The 17,746-nt window shown below is 39.3% G+C and overlaps 1 protein-coding gene across 2 annotated transcripts in view; it reads left to right on the top strand.

Annotated features, from left to right (window-relative positions):
• RAB3C (RAB3C, member RAS oncogene family) overlaps nt 1-17,399 on the top strand; it is a 294,453-nt gene extending 277,054 nt beyond the window's left edge. For both annotated transcript variants that reach the window (XM_032336182.1, XM_032336181.1), the window contains exon 5: nt 10,408-17,399. In XM_032336182.1, coding sequence (XP_032192073.1) covers nt 10,408-10,595 — 188 coding nt within the window. In that variant the 3' untranslated portion in view covers nt 10,596-17,399. The remainder of the gene's footprint in view (nt 1-10,407) is intronic.
• Nucleotides 17,400-17,746: the final 347 nt, after the last annotated feature.

The raw sequence follows: 17,746 nt of genomic DNA, 5'->3' as shown, positions 1-17,746 counted from the left end.
AAGCAATTACCATGTTTATGCTGGCCTCTCTTTCCCCACTCAAAAGACTGTAGGTTCAAGGAGACCTCAAGCATGGTACTGCATCAGCCTGAGTGAGGGACAGTGCAGTCCTATGACCATAATGTGAAGTCGCTCCTCTTAGCTCTCTAATGCAGACTCTCTTCATCTCCATGGTGCAGGGGGTTGTTCAACCTCTTCCCTTTCTTTTAGAATTCTCCAAAGGCATCTGTTCCATCCGTAATTGTTAGTTAGTTGTTCTCCTTATGCAAGGGGAGCAAAGTTCAGAATGATCTATGTTGTCATCTTTGTTATTTCTAGAGTGACATCACTATTTTAAAGGTTAGGTCAAGGGACGCCTGGGTGGCTCAGTTGGTTAAGCAGCTGCCTTCGGCTCAGGTCATGATCCCAGCGTCCTGGGATCGAGTCCCACATCAGGCTCCTTGCTCAGCGGGGAGCCTGCTTCTCCCTCTTCCTCTGCCTGCCATTCTGTCTGCCTGTGCTCTCTCTCTCCCCTCTCTCTCTCTGATAAATAAATAAAATCTTTAAAAATAAAAAATAAAAAATAAAGGTTAGGTCAAAATGTTAAAGGTTGGGATGCCTGAGTGGCTCAGTTGGTTGGATGACTACCTTCGGCTCAGGTCATGATCCCGGAGTCCCGGGATCGAGTCCCGCATGGGGCTCCCAGCTCCATGGGGAGACTGTTTCTCCCTCTGACCTTCTCCTCGCTCATGCTGTCTCTCAATGTCTCTCTCTCAAATAAATAAAAATTTAAAAAAATTTTTTTTTTAAAATCTTAAAAAATGTTAAATGTTTACCAGTTTGGGGGCCAAACAGAATACATAGCAATCTCAAGAGGATATTTGCAAGGACCTTAGATCAAGTCTCTGCAGTAGAGGGGGAGTGCACAGGGATGATTTGAATGTGTGTGTGGCGGTGGTATACATCTAGGAAGGGATGGCACCAGAGGGAGTCGATGAGGTAGACTTCCTTCACACAAAAGGATCAGTCATAGCACAGGCTACTGTCATTGTACTGCTGTCCTTTGCATTTATTGTCCTTTGTACTGCTGAAGCTAAACTTCTCCCACCTATGGAGAATATTAAACTCATGTCTGGAGTGGGAAAGGCCAAAGACAAAACCTTCTCTATACCCACTGTGATTTGTCAAGATCATACAAACCCTTGCATAGATTTAGAATCCTGATAAAGCAGAAGAAAGGTACCATCTGGTCAGGCCTGGCTAATGACAGGACTCAAAGACTAGAATATTTGAATACTTACTGTAGCATCATGAACCTTTGGCTGAGTTCTTCTTTTGTCCAGCTTTAGAAGGCTTTCTGGGGCCCTTCTTGAGGCAGTATATCCAAATCCTTATTGACGGCTCTTCCTGAACTCTTTCTGGAAAGCTAACCACCAGCTAATCCTGTTACACAGCAATCTGGACTCTGGGCCCAAATTTCACCCAGCTGGCAGCAGAATGACCTTTTTTGCCACTCTGGTTCATCCAGTTCCACAGAGTTGCAATTAAAATCTGGAAGTGAAAGGTCTTATTTAGGACTTTGAGAATAGAAACTGAAACCCAAATTATAGACTTCTTAAATAATTAAATGAAAAGTATGATTTTAGGAACTGCTTCCCCTTTATAGAAACAATAGCAATTCTTACTATTTTTTCAAAGTGAAGTTGAAGACGGTCCAAGTGTCCCAGATGCCATTTATGATTTTCCTAGGGGTGGAGAGAGAGACTCAATTTCCCAGAACATCTTTTGAAAACAAATGGCATTTCAGAACATAGAGTAGCCACTGCTATATAAGAATACATTGTTTTCCAAAGAGCTGGGTCATTTTCCATTCCCATCAGTGGTGTTTGAAGATAGTGATCCCTTCACTTCTTAATTTTATAATGTGATCTTTTGAGCCCCCTTCACTCCTCTCCAATCCACCGGTCCCCTGTGTGTCTTGCAACCATCAATCTGTTCTTTGTATTTGGGAGTTTTTCGGTTGTTTAGGATTCTACATACAAGTGAAATCATATGGTATTTGTCTTTCTCCATCAGATTTAATTCATGTAGCATAATGCCCTTGAAGTCTATCCAGGTGTTGGCACAAATGGCAAAGATTCGTATTGTTGAATAACATTCCACATTTCCTTTTCCTTCCACAATACACATTTTCCTTTTCCATTTATTTATACATAGGCACTTAACTATTATAAATAAGGTTGCACTAAACATGGGGGTCCATTAGAGTTTTCATTTTTCTTAGAAAATAGAAATACAATTGCTGTATCTTTAAATTTTTGAGGAACCTCCATACTGTTTTCCATAGTGACTGCACCAGTTTACGCCAATGGTGCATAAGCATTCCCTTTTCTGGACTCCCTCACCAAAACTTTTTTGATATTAGCTGTTATGCGAAGTGAGAAGTGATATTATTGTGGGTTTTATTTGCATTTTTCTAATGATTACAGTTGCTGATCCCCTTTATATTAATGTTTGCCATTTATTTGTTTTCTTCAGAAAATGGTCTATTCAGATTCTCTTCCAATTGTTTCCTTTTTTGCTATTGAATTGTAGGAGTTCTTGATACAGTTTATATATTAACCCCTTGTCAAATCTATGATTCGGGCATATTTTCTCCCATTTGGTAGGGCATTGTGTAATTTTGTTGGTGATTTCCTTCACTATGCAGAGGTTGTTTTAGTTTGAAATAGTCCCTCTAGTTTATTTTTAGTTGCCTTTGCTTTTGAAGTCAGATTAAAAAAAAAAAAAAATCACCAAGACGGACATCAAGGAATTGATCACCTATGTTTTATTCTGGAAGTTTTATGGTTTCAGATCTTACAGTCAGGTCTTTAACCCATTTTGAGTTTATTTTTGTATATGATGCAATTTAGTGAGCCAGTTGTAATCATTCATAGCAAGTTGGCCAATTTTCCCAGCACTATTTATTGCAGAGAAATCCCTTCCCACTGATGACAAATGAGCCAAGAATATACAATTGATTATATATGTGTGGATTTATTTCTGAGCTCTCCTGTTCCATTGACCTAGTTGCCTGTTTTTATTCCGGTACCATACTGTTTTGATGACCATAGCTTTGTAATATGGTTTGAAATCAAGTAGCATGATGCCTCAAGCTTTGTTCTTCCCAAGATTTTGCTTTGTGTATTCAGTGTCTTTTGTAGGTCCATGTAAATGTAAGGACTCTTGGTTACTTTTCTGTTAAAAGTGGCATTAGGATTTTGGTAGAGATTGCATTGAATTTATATATTGCTTTGAGAAGGTTGGACATATTAAGAATATTTTTCCAATTACGTGACCAAAAAGTATCTTCTCATTTATTGTTCAAACACATCGATGAAGACAATGTTTTATAGTTTTCATCTTCTTGGTTATGCTTAGGTATTTTATTCTGTTGTGCATGTTTCCTGAATTGCTCTATTTTGTTATTTGTGTATAAAAATTCAACAGATTATCATGCAACTTTACTGAATTCACTGATTAGTCCTAAGAGGTTTTTGATGGAGTCTTTAGGATTTTCTACATGTTGTACATTGTCTTCTGCAAATAGTTTTATTTTTTCTTTTCATCTATGGATGCCTTTTCTTTTTCTTGCCTTTTTGGTCTGGCAAAGACTTCTAATACTATGTTGAATAAAAGTGGTGGGAGAAAACATCTTTGTTCCTGATTTTTAGAGGCAAAGCTTTCAGCTTTTCACTGCTGAGTGTGATCTTACTTGTGGATTTGTCACATATGGCCTTTGTGATGCTAAAGTACATTCCCTCAATACCTACCTTGAGAGGTTTTATCATAAATGGATACTGAATTTTGTCCAGTGCTGCATTTGCATCTTCACAGAATAATTGTATGCTTTGTGTTCATGTGGTGTAGCACACTGATTAATGGATGGTGAACCATTCTTGCCTCCTTGGAATAAAGCACTTATTTTGTAGTAGAATTCTTTTTATACATTGTAACTTGGTTTGCTGACATTGTCTTGAGGGGTTTGGAATTTATGTTCATTGAGGATATGGGCCTGCAATTTTCTTTTCTTCTCATGTCCTCATTGTGATAACAGAGTAATGCTGGCCTCAAAGTTAGCTTGGAAGTATTTCCTCCTCTTGAATTTTTTGGAAGAGTTTAAAGAAGGACTGACATGAATTCATCTTTAAAATTTGATAGAATACATGGGCGCCTGGGTGGCTTAGTGGGTTAAAGCCTCTGCCTTCAGCTCAGGTCATGATCCCAGAGTCCTGGGATCAAGCCGCACATCGGGCTCTCTCTCTGCTCCACGGGGAGCCTGCTTCCTCCTCTCTCTCTCTATGCCTACTTGTGATCGCTGTCAAATAAATAAAATCTTTAAAAAAATAAAATAAAATAAAATTTGATAGAATCCACCAGTGAAGCCCTCGCCTTTGGGGCATTCTTTTTTGGGGAAGTTTTGATTACTGATACATTCTCCGTACAACTAATTGGTTTGTTCTTACGTCTTCACCATTCTAGTTTTGTAGGTTTTATGTTTCCAGTATTTGCTGTATTTCTTTTTGTCTTGGTGAGTTTAGCTACATGTCAGTTTTGTTTTCTGTCTTCAAATCAACAGCTTTTAGTCTCTATTTCATTTATTGCCACTCACACTGGTCTTCAGTTTTTCTTTTTCTTGTTCCCTGAGGAGTAAGTAAGTAGAGAGTTTTTGTTTCTTCATGTAGGCATTTATCAATATGGAAAATTTTTAATATGGGTTAAAGAGATACACATGATGTTTACCATGTTTAAGCATATAGGTAAACAAGTACATTCACTTTGCTATGCAACTGGTCTCAAGAATTCCTTTAATTTTGCAAAATGGAAACTGTTATCTCTTTTTCCCTCCCTGACAGCCTCTGGCTCCCACCATTCCACTTTCTGTATCTGACTATTCTATGTACTTCACAAGTGAAATCATACAGTATTTGTCTTTTTGGGACTGGCTTATATCCTAGGAAATAATATCGAGGTTTGTCCATTTGGCAGATGTATCAGTTTCCTTTTATACCTGAGTAATGCATTTTACCAATTCTATACCACATTTCGTTAATCTACTCATCAGTCAATGGCTATTTGCATTGCATTCTATCTCATGAATGATGAGGCTACAAACATGGGTGTACAGAGAATATTGAACCTTAACCCTTCATTTGCATAAAGAACCTTCCAAGGAGCTCTGAAATGCATATTTAGGCCCTGCCCCTGCTTGTGATTCCAGTTTAGTATGTCTGGGGTGGAGTATAGAAGTACATAACCCATTCAGGTAATACAGATACAAGTAACCGTCCAATGGCATAATGTCAGGCTGTAGGATTACAACTCTTGGGCGCTCGAGTGTAATCTGATTTGCATCACCATGCTCTACTGCCCCCTTTAACAATATATATAGTAGGGAGAACACAGTTTGATTTTGGCTTTTTTCCCTTCTTCAGCCCATTTTTCCATATAAAATATTTCCCTGTTTCTGTGGAGTCCCTCACTGTCAAGTGGAACTGAAGCATAAGGTCACACGTGAAGTCCAGTGGTGCCTATAATAACCTTTGGAAAGGGCAGGAACAATCATTTGAAATCAGGCATGAAAAGACATGAACCAGAGATGTACTAGAGTATAGCACAAGACTCATCCAAGTTGGGAATTAGAAAGGTTTTGATGAGGGAAGAAAGAAAAATGACAGAGGATGTGAATTCATTATGAATACTGGCTGATGAAGTTTAAGGGACAGGTGTCAAAGCCTGGAAGCTAAATCAGTAACCTATTTATCAGATTTCTGTGAGCCTTCATGGTCCACTTGCTGTGTAACCTTGGGCTACTTACTTAAACTCCAGAACCACACTATCCTACCTAGTGAATTAAAAATGGTCTTACATGTTAGTAAGAAAAACTGGTTCAAGATTTCTAAGAATAAGGTCACCTTGCTGTAGTTGAAATTAAAATACTGAGAGGGGATGGCCCTGAAAATCCAACAAAGAAGAATAAAGGGTGAGGTGTTAGAATCTGTTGTTATGATTTAGGCCATGGGCTTTATACATCCATGAGGTGTAGGGTATGAGTGGCTTCACGAAGACATGATTATGAGTCAGCTGGATAGTGGATCACTTGCGGCACTGTAAACCTAGATCTGCCCTGAATCCAAACAACTAGATGGTACAATAATCATTTCCAGAAACTTTTATATCTATAATACAGTGTAGAGATGGAGGCAAAGCTAGTTTTATTACAATGCTGTATCAAGCATTCTATGAGCACCATTTTTCCAAAACTATTTGATCTCCTCAGATCTTGGTGTAACATTAAAACTTTTTCATTGTATTTGTTACAGTTGTCTGTGAACATGATCTTTGATGTAAATAACTAGCTCATTTGGGGCCTTCTCTCAAATGAAGTCATGCAATAGGTCTTCTTTCCTGCTGATACACACCAAAAGATAGGCTTCTTGCATCAAACAGTCAAGTTGTGAATGCAAAATCTTGACAGAAGTTAAAAGTGCTACTCCAGTGAATACACGGATGATAAGAAAATTCAAACAGCTTATTGCTGATAGGGAAAAACTTATAGTGGTCTGGAGGGAAGATCAAACCAGCCACAACATTCCATTAGGCCAAAGCACAATTGAGAATGAAGCTGCAGAATCAAAAGTCAAAAACCAACTTCAGCTAGCTTCTGGCTTTAAGGGAAGAAGCCATCTTCATAATGGAAAAGTGCTTATTTACCATTTCAAAAGTCTAAGGGGCCTTAAAAGTTATACTATGTATAGTTTGCCTATGCTCCAGGAACAGCACCACCTCGATGATGGCAGATCTGCTCACAAAATGGTGTAGGGAGTATTTTAAGCCCCTGTTGAGAGCTACTGCTCAGAAAAAAAATTTCCTTTCAGGACATTATTGCTTATGTACAGTATTGCTTATGACAATGTACCTAATCATCCAAGAACTATGTTGAAGATGTGCCACAAAATGAATGTTGTTTTCATGTCTCCTCACCATCAAGGAGTCACTGATACTTTCAAGCCTTCTACATTGGAAGGTTACACTTTCCATAGATAGTGATTCATCCAATGGATCTGGGCACAGGAATTGACAACATTCTGAAAAGAATACAGCATTTTAGATACCACTAAAAACATTGGTGATTCAGGGGAAGAGATCAGAACAGAGTATCAACCTTAAGAGGAGTTTGCAAGAAGTTTATTACACTCCTCATGGAGGACTTTGGGCTCAGGACTAAAGTGGAGGAAGTAACCATGGAGATTTGTATAATAGCAAAAGAACAACGATTAGAAGAGGAACCTCAAGATATGACTAAATTTTGCAATCTCATGGTCAAACTTGAAGAGGAGTTGCTTCTTAGGGATGAGCAAAAAAAGGGTTTGAAGTGAAATCTGTTCCTACTGAGGATACTGTTAAGGTTGTTATATTGTAAGCCCATTGTCATTTCAACCAACTGTGTTTACAAAGCTGTGACAGGGCTTGAGAGCATGGACTCCAATTGTGCAAAAAAGTGCTACAGGTAAAATGCTTTCAAACAGCATCTCATGCTGTAGAGAAATTGTTCTAGAACGGAAGAGTCCACTGATAATGCAGACCTCACTGTTGTCTTAAGAAACTGTCAGACACCCCACTTCTCAGCATCCATCAACGTCGCAAAAAGATTAATACTCACTGTAAGTTCAGGTGGTTAACAATTTTAAGCAATACAGTGTTTCTTAATTTAGTTATGTGCTTTTTTTTTTTTTTTTAAGACTTAGATACACTGGGGAAATCCAAAAATTCACTTTGGTGAGGCAATCTGCCAGTGCAGCTGGCCTGATGGCCACCTTGATATCATTAAGAAAAGGTGTTTTTCTCAGTCATTATTAAATCTATTTAATTGTTTTCTAATTACTTAAATAATAAAAGTTTATGATATATAGTGCAGTTTTAATTAGCGTAGAACTTAAAATTCAGCTGGAATCCAATAACTGCTTACTTCTGTAGGTATATGGAGAGCAAGGGAGTAGCCAGTTTAGTAGCTCAAAGCCAGCTGAGCAAAAAAGATGTTTGAACTAAACTACTTGACAATCTTGTGCCTCCATTGTCTAACCAGTGAATTTTTTCAGTACTAGCACCACCTCCTGGATAAAATGAGTTACAGTATATTAAGGGCTTTGAAGAGTACCTGTTAAATGCTAACCATTCAACTGTGTGTGTGTTTACTATTACTAGTATTATCAGAGCAGCATCTGGTTTGCTGGGAACCTGTACAAACATTTTCTCATTTGAGCCTCGTGATAGCTCTCTCTGTAAACGAAGTAAGGCACATGTCATAAATAACGGGACACTAAAAACATGACTTGGTAGTAGACTTAGATTTCGTATCTTCCAACTGATAATCCATCTTGCTTCCATACCGTGGCACCCTCTTCTATTCGAAACTCTTATAAGCCCCTGAGAGCACTCTGGCCCTTGGGATAGAGATAATTTTACTGACCGGAAGCTGTACACCAGCAGCAAAGTGTGTCCGAAAGCCCAGGTTTAAGGAATCCCATCTGACAAAACTTACCTGGGTTACGGTTTCATCACGATGGCCAAATCTTTTATGATACCTTCAAGTTCAGTGCCTTCTCCAATAGCACTAGGAAGAAAACTAAGTGTTAGCAGAAGAGATGAGAGAATTGAATCTGGACATGAAACTTTTGGGCCCAGCTAGCGGATGTTTTCTCTCAAGTCTTATTCAGGGTCTTAACTAATGCAGTAGGGTTTTAGTATCTTGGGACTTAAAGAATCCTTCACTTAGCACTGGAAAAAGTAGTTCTAACATCTTTGCAATAAGGATATTGTTTAGATCCACAGCTGAGTTCTCCAAAATCTGGATCAAATTGTTGTAAGACAAATGACAGAGCTCTATAGACTATAAAAACATTAGGAAAGAGAATCATATTTGTGTTTTCTGCTAAGAAATCCAGAGTTTTTCAGAGCTATAATGAAAGCAAACTACAAGCCAAAGGGGGTTCTGAATTATCCAGTGAAATTTTACAGTCCCACTCATGCTCCTTTAACTCCAACCCTACAATTGTTAAAACACAAGGGAAAAATAGAATACACACTAGCTAACGGAATTCAAGCTCATATATAGTCCTCTAACCACTCATCTGTCATAACTAAATTAGAAATTTTAACTCCAGAGAACTACTAATTTTAAATAATACTGAGGATGACCAACAAAGTATTTCTGGGTTATCAGAGGGTTTAGACATGAATGTAAAATATGAGTCTATTTTTAACCCCCTTGGGTCCCAAGAGCTGAGATGAAATCACATGATTTAATCATTCTGAATCCATGTGGCTCCTCTGAGATAGGACCAGATGTAACCAGAAGGATTTATAGGGCGTAAAATTCAGAATGGATTAGGAAAGCGTTTTTGTGTCCTGCCCAGCACATCCTAAATCAAAGTCCCCTGAATGGACTGGGAGGTTGTCATGGCAACTAACTGGCAAGCTGAGCCCGTGGAATGTGAAGGCAAACAATAGTGATCAGACTGTGTCCAGAACAGCAGCTTGAGTCTGCTTCTGCCCAGGTACAGGGATGGGGAGAAGTGTGCAACTGGGACCACCTCTTCGGTACCTTCTTACAATTCTGGCAGCGCCTTTGATATATATCAGGTGTCTTTTTCCAGATGCCAGTAAAAACACTGCTGCTGATAGAGCATAGAATAGAGAATAGAAGCCCCAGAAAAATATGCAACAAAGCCACAGAGAGCTGTTCACCTAACAGGACACACAATTTTCCAAACAGAGGTTGAAGCGCATTTAAGGTTAACCCACAGACTCTTTAGTGCCACCTTGTGTCCAGTTCAGTACGGAAACATTCCCAAAAGCTCACCATGGATCTGCTGTGGAGCCTCAGGCTCAGGAGGAGTCACCAGGGAGTGTGGTGAAGCAGTCCGCAGTCCCTTTTGCAGCAGAACATACAGATGAATTCTTCTAAGCCTCAAGTTAATGAAAACATGCGCATGGACAATTATGACGAATCTGAGAAGGGATAAGGAAAATACGCCCAATTACATATCTTAAAAAAGATTGCAAGAAGCTTCCTGGTGGCTCAGAGCTGGAGGAAAGGAGGGCAGAGACAGACTTAGGGTGGAGGATTTTACTAATAAGTTTTTGTGAAGAGACGTAGTGGTGGTGGTTCATTCAATTCATAAATAAATTGACAGGGAAAAATCAAATGTCACTCTAGCTGTGAACAAAAGACTTGGTAGCAAGAAGACAGCATTTGCTCAAATCGCATCTTGGGTCCACATCTTCTGTCTGCCCCAGCCCCCAGGGAAAAACCATCATCAAGTCCCATTTACTTTCAGCAGAAGTGTAAAATCACCAAGCTGTCTTTCTCCCTGTTTCTTCCAGGGTTTGAATTTTTTGAAACAAGTGCCAAGGATAACATTAATGTCAAGCAGACATTTGAGCGTCTTGTGGATATCATCTGCGACAAAATGTCCGAGAGTTTGGAGACGGATCCGGCCATCACTGCCGCCAAGCAGAACACAAGACTCAAGGAAAGCCCTCCTCCGCCACAGCCCAACTGTGGCTGTTAATGTCCCCCCCACAACACACACACAGGCAGCTGGAGGGGGCCCATCACCAACCAACAGCGTTTATAAATGGTCGATTAACCTTCATTTCTACTGCCTAGTAATTATTTGAGGGAAATCTTTGATGTCAATGGCTCATACGCATTCAATTCGTGGAAGATTTCCCGTGTTAATATGTGGCAAATATGTGATCTCAAATTTGTAAGGACTATCCATCTATAAACATCTGATATTTGCATGTAATTTGTTACTCGTCTTTGTAGGCTCTTTTTGTTTCAGATTTCTTCTCAAAATTAAGCTACTGCTGGGACCTCAGACTGTAATTTCACTACCACTGAATTTCGTGCCTCGGGTTCAAATTTGCGATTCACTTGTAAGGATGATAACCAAGGAATTGCTTGTATGGGGCTGGGGGTGGGTGGGTGCGGGTAAGAGGAGATCTCAGGAGCCCATCATGGGTCCCATCAGTTTAACTGTTCAGGAAATGTGTCTGGTTTTCAGTCTTACTAATAACTAAGGAGACCACTGACTATAAATAAATAGGAATACTGTATTTGAAACCCTTGCAAATTTTCTTAGAGATTAAATCTAGTTCCAGTTTAATCCACCTTCTTAATTTAGTTATGTACATAAACAGTGACCCTAATGCAGGGCTCTTGGTGCCACTATTTCTGCCCAATGTTTGGAATATTTGAGGACAGACAGACAGAATGACAGGCATCAGCTCAAGGCATTACGTAAGAAGGCTTTAAGCCAAGAAGAGTAGGAATGGCTGCAGACTTCTCAAAGGACTGACTTTCCCCATTCCTTAGTAACTGCCTCCCACTATACACACACCATCCCCACCGGCTTTCTGGAACCATCACTCAAGCATGGAATAGAGATGAATTTGAAGTTTGTTAGAGCCCCTCTTCCTGTGGGATAGACGCTTGCTTCCACAACCAGTGCCTTCTGTTCACCCCTCACCTTACTTCTTTTACTCAATAGATTAATTTTTAAAAATCCCAATGGCTCTAAAGTTGAGGAAAAGAATTTTTATCTGTAGTCTTTTTCAATCCCATTGTTCCCAATTATAAAGCATCTCCACCTGCATTCTGTAAGTTTTACAGGTGCTTACCTTACTGAGAGAACACTCTTTAGAGTTAAGAAAAGTTGAACCAACACTTTAGGACACCAGAAGCAATTGAGTGGGGACAGGGGGAGAAAACATTCGAATACCCTCATTTTTTTCTCCCAGATTTTCTAAGACCATCTGAGAATAACAAGCCCCCAGATCTCACCAGCTGTTCTAATTGAGCTGCCGAAGGAAACTGGCATCCTTAACAGTGCAGTATACTAGACTTGAGGAAGGCAGCAGGCACAGACTGGTGGATTTAGAAGGACAGTTTCATTAGGGTGATTTTTCTTGTTGCCCTGCATTGGTGGTTATGTTCAAGAATTTTTTTCCTCTTTCCATAACTAGACACAGTTCCTGGGAAAGTTTTGGGTATAAGTCTCTGGAGCAAGGTTACTGGTAGGTAAGTGTGTTGTGGGATAATAACCATCTCCAAGTCAAGGAACTAGGTTGTATACATTATTACTAAGTTAGATGAAACTTACAGAAGAGTACATGCGGGATGTTTTCAACAAACCCAGGTCATTTCTCACCTTGAGCTTAAAACCCATGCATTTGTAATCAGTCTCCACTTTGGCATCCTGCAAGGCAGGCCTGAGTATGTTTTACATTTTAATAGACCAATGAACTTCAAAAATCGCAGAACTTTCAGTGAAGGGCAGGACAAAGCAAGGGTGGCAAACAAAGCAGACCGGTTTGCAACAGAAGCCTATTTGCATGAAAAAACAGTATTTCTGTAACCACCTCAACATGTGGGCAGGATCAAGGTCAAAGTTGTTAAAACTCACTTGTTTAATTTTGTATGAAACAATGAGGCCAAGAAAAGTTTCCTCGCCTCTGAGTCCCATTCCCATGTATAATGCAGATGTCAAGGACTTAAGTATGATGTTCAGAGGGCTCTTACAAGCCCCTTCCTCTATGGAGTATTGTATAGGGGCAAGCAAAATCAAGGTGAGAAGAGTGGAAGGTCAAGAGGTGTGTTTTACTTTTGTGTAAACCCCTTCCCTGAAGAGATCATTGCAAATGACATTAATGACATTAATTGGCTCTACAACCAAAAAACGAAGTCAGAAGCCTATGTCACATGTAGGTGTCAGGCATGCCTACGCTGAACTACTTTAATTCCAGTCAGGGAAGCATGAGGGCAAGTGTCAAAGCCAAAGAACTTTGGATACTTTCCGTTTTCCAGCCCTCATTGGAAGTGGATGAAACTTCCTAGTTCATTCTCTGTTCCAAAGCTCCCATGCTGGTGTGAATTTCACTGAGAAGTTTCCAGAATGGATTGTCACAGAGCTCAGGTAAATGCACACCTACAGTCCTGCTATAAAGCTTGTGGGAAGAGAAAACTCTCTATTCCTCATTTCATGAAGAGATTTTAGTTTTAAAGTTAAATTTTTGTTGTAAGAGGTAAAGCCACAGTGTGGTTTTCTTGTCATCAAACTATTAAAACTTGTAGCTATGTAACTGCAAGGTTTTTTTAGCCTTTTTGCACCAACACACACACATATACACACTTAACCTCCTACATTGTCTCCAACTCCCACTATAGCCTAAATAACCACAAGTCATTTTTACCAACGGCCTAACTATATTTGTATTTTAAAGATGAAGATACCTTAAAGTACATGCTTGTGTAAATGTGTACACTCTTTAACACCCATCTTCTATTGTATGATTCAATTATTTTTCAAGAATGAATTTCTCTGCTGCCCACCTTCTCACCACCCTCACCCCTGCAGTTTTTTAGAGACAAACCCTGATTGTTGAGCAAATACTTCCAAGAGCTTTGGTGTTGGTACCTTCCTTTCCATTCTTCATGCAATTGAAAACCTAGACTGGAAAATTCTGCATGTATTCAGCGAACATCAGAGTGGATGGGCATTTGGTGTTGGGGAATGTGAATGGATGTAGAAGGTGCATGACCTTTCTGAAGTCCTAAGATGGCAGTTTAAGTGCCACATCCCATGGTTCAGGAACCCAAGAACAATTGCTTCTGAACGGTAGCTCAGTTCATTGCTGCCTCCCTCTCCTCCTCCCTCTCCCCTTCCCAGAACAACTTCTACTGCCTTGGTGAACCTGTCAGTAGATTCTAAGAGTTCCCGCTGAGGTTCACTTCAAGTCAGTATCCCTTTGCTGCCTGGTAACTGAGTGCTAAGATTGTTATCTCTCAGGTGAGCGATGATGCCTTTAGTGATGCCTTCAGTCATAGCAGAAAACTGCCGCATGGTTATGATAAATGTGAAGCATAAATTCTAAAAATTATAACCAAACTAATCCAAAACCCCTATCTACCCAAATACATAGTGAGTATGGACACTGCACCTACTTCACTCTTATCCAGATGAGTTCCAGTCCTTTTGTTGAGCACATGACTCCTTTTCCAGGGACCAATTCGAACTAATTCTATGTCTATGCTGAACGCAGACTTTCATGTATTTTTTAAAGTAAAATATTCCATTATCAACTGAACTTCCATAAAGCGACCTGAGTTTCCAAGTGTGGTAGTGTGTTCCCAGAGGCTCATCATGATGGGCTCGGGTTGCTGTGTATCTTAGTGCACAGGGAGGATGTTCTCTGCCTCCTGAGGCTGACCAGGTAGCATTTGTCAGACTGTATTTAAAATGTCTCCAGACTCTACCAAGCTCTCTCAAGGCTGAGGTAACCGCTGCAGGTGAAAAACTGTGAGCTAAATCTGACCGTGTAGTCAGGACTAAAACCCTTTCCAGACCAAAAAGTGTTAAACATTTGCATCTACTGTTGGAATGCTCAACCAGGTGTTGTTGGTGAGGAATACTTAGGAGGTGGCCTTTCTTTTGTCTGAAGGTTCCTCTCTCTGTAACTTAGGGACATTGCATGACTGGTAACTCAAACCTTCTGTTCCTCTGTGTGTATGCTCACCCAGTGTGCTAGGTCAGGGTAGCATGTGAGCCGCTTGACCCTCGTGGCCTTTTTCACCCCCCCACCCCCCACCAGAAGATGCCACCTCCACGGCACAGTTTCATTTTGCCCATTTGTGTCGACTACCTACACTTGCATGGTTTCCTAGTAAGTTGGGGAAGTCCTTCCACTGAGCTGAACCAGTAGGATCAGCTTTCTGGACTGCTTTGTATTTAAAGTCATTTTTTGACCAAAGCCCCTTAAAGACATAAACATGTTTCTTATTCGGGAAGGAATTGGAACAAATTGGATCAAAGACAAAGTTTATGATGACCAGAAACAAAACAAAACCTGTTCTCCCTATAATGTACCTACAGGGCTCCAGATTATAGAAATACAGGAAATACAGTATCCCCTAAGAGGGCAGCAACAAGGTCCAGGGAATTTATCTAAAATATATGTACCTATTGTTATTGCTATTTCATGAATAAATGTAGTTTGTCTGGAAGACCTTTACAGAAATGCCTGATACTCCAGCAAACAAATAATTCCTTTTGGTAGATTTAAATATTTACACTTGGGCCACCTACATGGTGTTGTCCCTTTACACACACACACACACACACACACACACACACATCTTTTTATAAAGGGAAATTTTCATATATGGTGCTTTCTCAGCACCAGGGAAAAAGGAGCTTTTGCTGTGTGCCAACTGTAACTAAAACATTTTGTTTAAAAAGATCTACAAAATAGATACTTTACACTGATTTGTATGTTTGCACACATAATTTTCATCAAAAATAGAGAAAAATGCATTTTGCTAATGTTCTAGGCAAAAAAAAAAAAAAAAAAGAGTTCGAAACCTCTCTCAGAACACCTAGCTGGGAGACAAACTGAACTTTCCAGTTATGGTTCTCTTTTCCACTTCCTGATACTATTTTTCATTACAGTTTTTAAAGCAGTTTCCTCTCACTGAACGACAGGACTAAGAACAGGAGATGAGACTCAAAATTTCACCATTTACCTGCCATCAGTACCATTATTGGTGGAGTTTCCACCAGTCAGTTTCTGCTGAAGTGAGGTTGGTGGTTTACCTGTGTATTTTCATTCACTTGTGCTCGTACTTTCCTTCGTAGTGGACAACTGAGAGTTGGCTGTGGGTTATTATTATTATTATTATTATTATTATTATTGGCCATATTTCCATATTCACGTTTGGGGTAGGGATTGCTTAGGTTCACGAATGCTGTTCTTAAGGGCACAAATGGAACATGAGCCACACAGGCACCCAGCCTTTCAGGGATGTGAGCGTGACATACACCTGTCTAGTGGTTCCATGCTCCTCATACAAGTGAAACTGGGTATTGTTTGCTGTGTCAGTAGGATGGTTTTCCCTGCATTGTTTCATCAGCCCTAGGATGTATGCTAAATGAAAACTTCCTGTAATTCCTGTTACTATATTGTTGATGTCAGACGTGATGTGATACCGTTGGACTGTCCAAATGTACAACTATTTAATGGTGTTTGTGGAACTGAAATGTCTTAAATGTTGCATGAAAATATGTTATAAAAATAGACTTGTTTTCTATTTTTCAACACCTCATAATTGAGGGTTCATGGGCCAATAAGTGCAATATTTAATGACTTACTCAGTGTATATAAACTAGCGTGAAAGAGTGAATTATAATGAATGTGTGAGATGCTTTGATGGCTGTGTAACTTATTCAAATTATTTCTTGTAGCTGTATTTGTCTAGTGGTGCAATTTATACAGTAAATATACCTTATTGGTGTCATGTGAAACTCCTCCGTGCCTATTTCAAAAGTAATTTTTTTCCTATAAAACCAAACACTTAGTATCTGCAAATATATGTCAATTTTGCGCTTTAGAATTGTGGATTTTATTTTTAAGACAGAATGGATGTTCATTTATTTTATATAGGCATTCCTTTCTTAAATCCAGAAATCTCTTAAAAGAAGCTAATTTAGATACCTAAGAAAAAATATGCACATAAGGTAAAGTCTTATTTATTCTTCTCAGAAATGCTGATTACGTGTTCTAAGAATTTTTCTTCTTGCATTTGTGTGTTTATTTTGTTGTTCAGCCTTGTATTTTGTTTGCAAAGTGAACATTGTCAACCCTGGGGATTCTAAAATATTGATGTCTTTTTAAGTTGTAGTTAATGTTATATTCACTTTCAATTCTCAATTGTCCACACTGGTGATATAGGAGAAACAAAAGTCAGAATTCTTAAGTTGCTTTGGTATTTCGACAGAAACTCCTAAACTCATCCTCAAACCCCCTTGGTTAATCTTGTAATTGGTGTCCTAGGACTTAAGTGAGATGCAAAATTAAAAAAAAAAAAAATAGGCCTGGGTGCTGGATTACTAAAAACTCTTTAAGTGTTTATTTATATGAAATTTGAAGTGGGTCACCTACCTTAAATTCCTATCTGCCATTTTAACTTTAAAAGTAAAGCACTCATTTTAATACTGTGCTTTGCCTTTTCATTTAGTTAGCAGAGTAAATCATGATACCATTAGGAAGAAAGGTTATGACTTGTTCACTTGGTTTTAGATAACTGTGGCCATCTGTACATCATAAGAAGCCTTCCACTCTTTCTACAGCAGTGGCCTGAAACTGACAGGTGAGGCTGTGCCAATCATATTAAATGGCTTTGGGCTACCATCAGTAATGTGTGGCCCTATTTTAAATATGATAGCATGAAATTTGTACTCAGTTCTCAAACTGACTGAAAAAGTCATGTGAATGTGGGAGAAGCAGGGAGATTACGGATGACTTTGTGCCAAATTAAAAAAAAAAAAAAAGATAAACGTAAGCATGTAGCCAACATTAGAATAATAATTTAAGAGCGTGTTTAAATGTTTAGTCAGTCATCACCATTACTGAATACCAAGAGCTCAGTGCTGTGGGAATCAAACAGGGAAGAGCTGTGGTTCCTACCCCTAATAAACTGAAGAATGAGCGGGGGCGGGGGGGAAATACCACGATATTATGTAAATGCTAAATTACGCACGGACATAGGAGCATAGAAAATGAGGGACCTCCAACAACTGGAACATTCAAGAATGTGATCCGAGCAAAAATTTGATAATGAGATTTTGCCAGACAATAAATGGGAAAGGTCACCTTATGTTCC

This window comes from Mustela erminea, chromosome 3 (assembly GCF_009829155.1).
Source record: "Mustela erminea isolate mMusErm1 chromosome 3, mMusErm1.Pri, whole genome shotgun sequence".
In the NCBI taxonomy this organism is placed as follows: Eukaryota; Metazoa; Chordata; class Mammalia; order Carnivora; family Mustelidae; genus Mustela; species Mustela erminea.
Note: the sequence above shows the minus strand (reverse complement) of the source record. Positions and strands in the feature narration are given on the sequence as shown.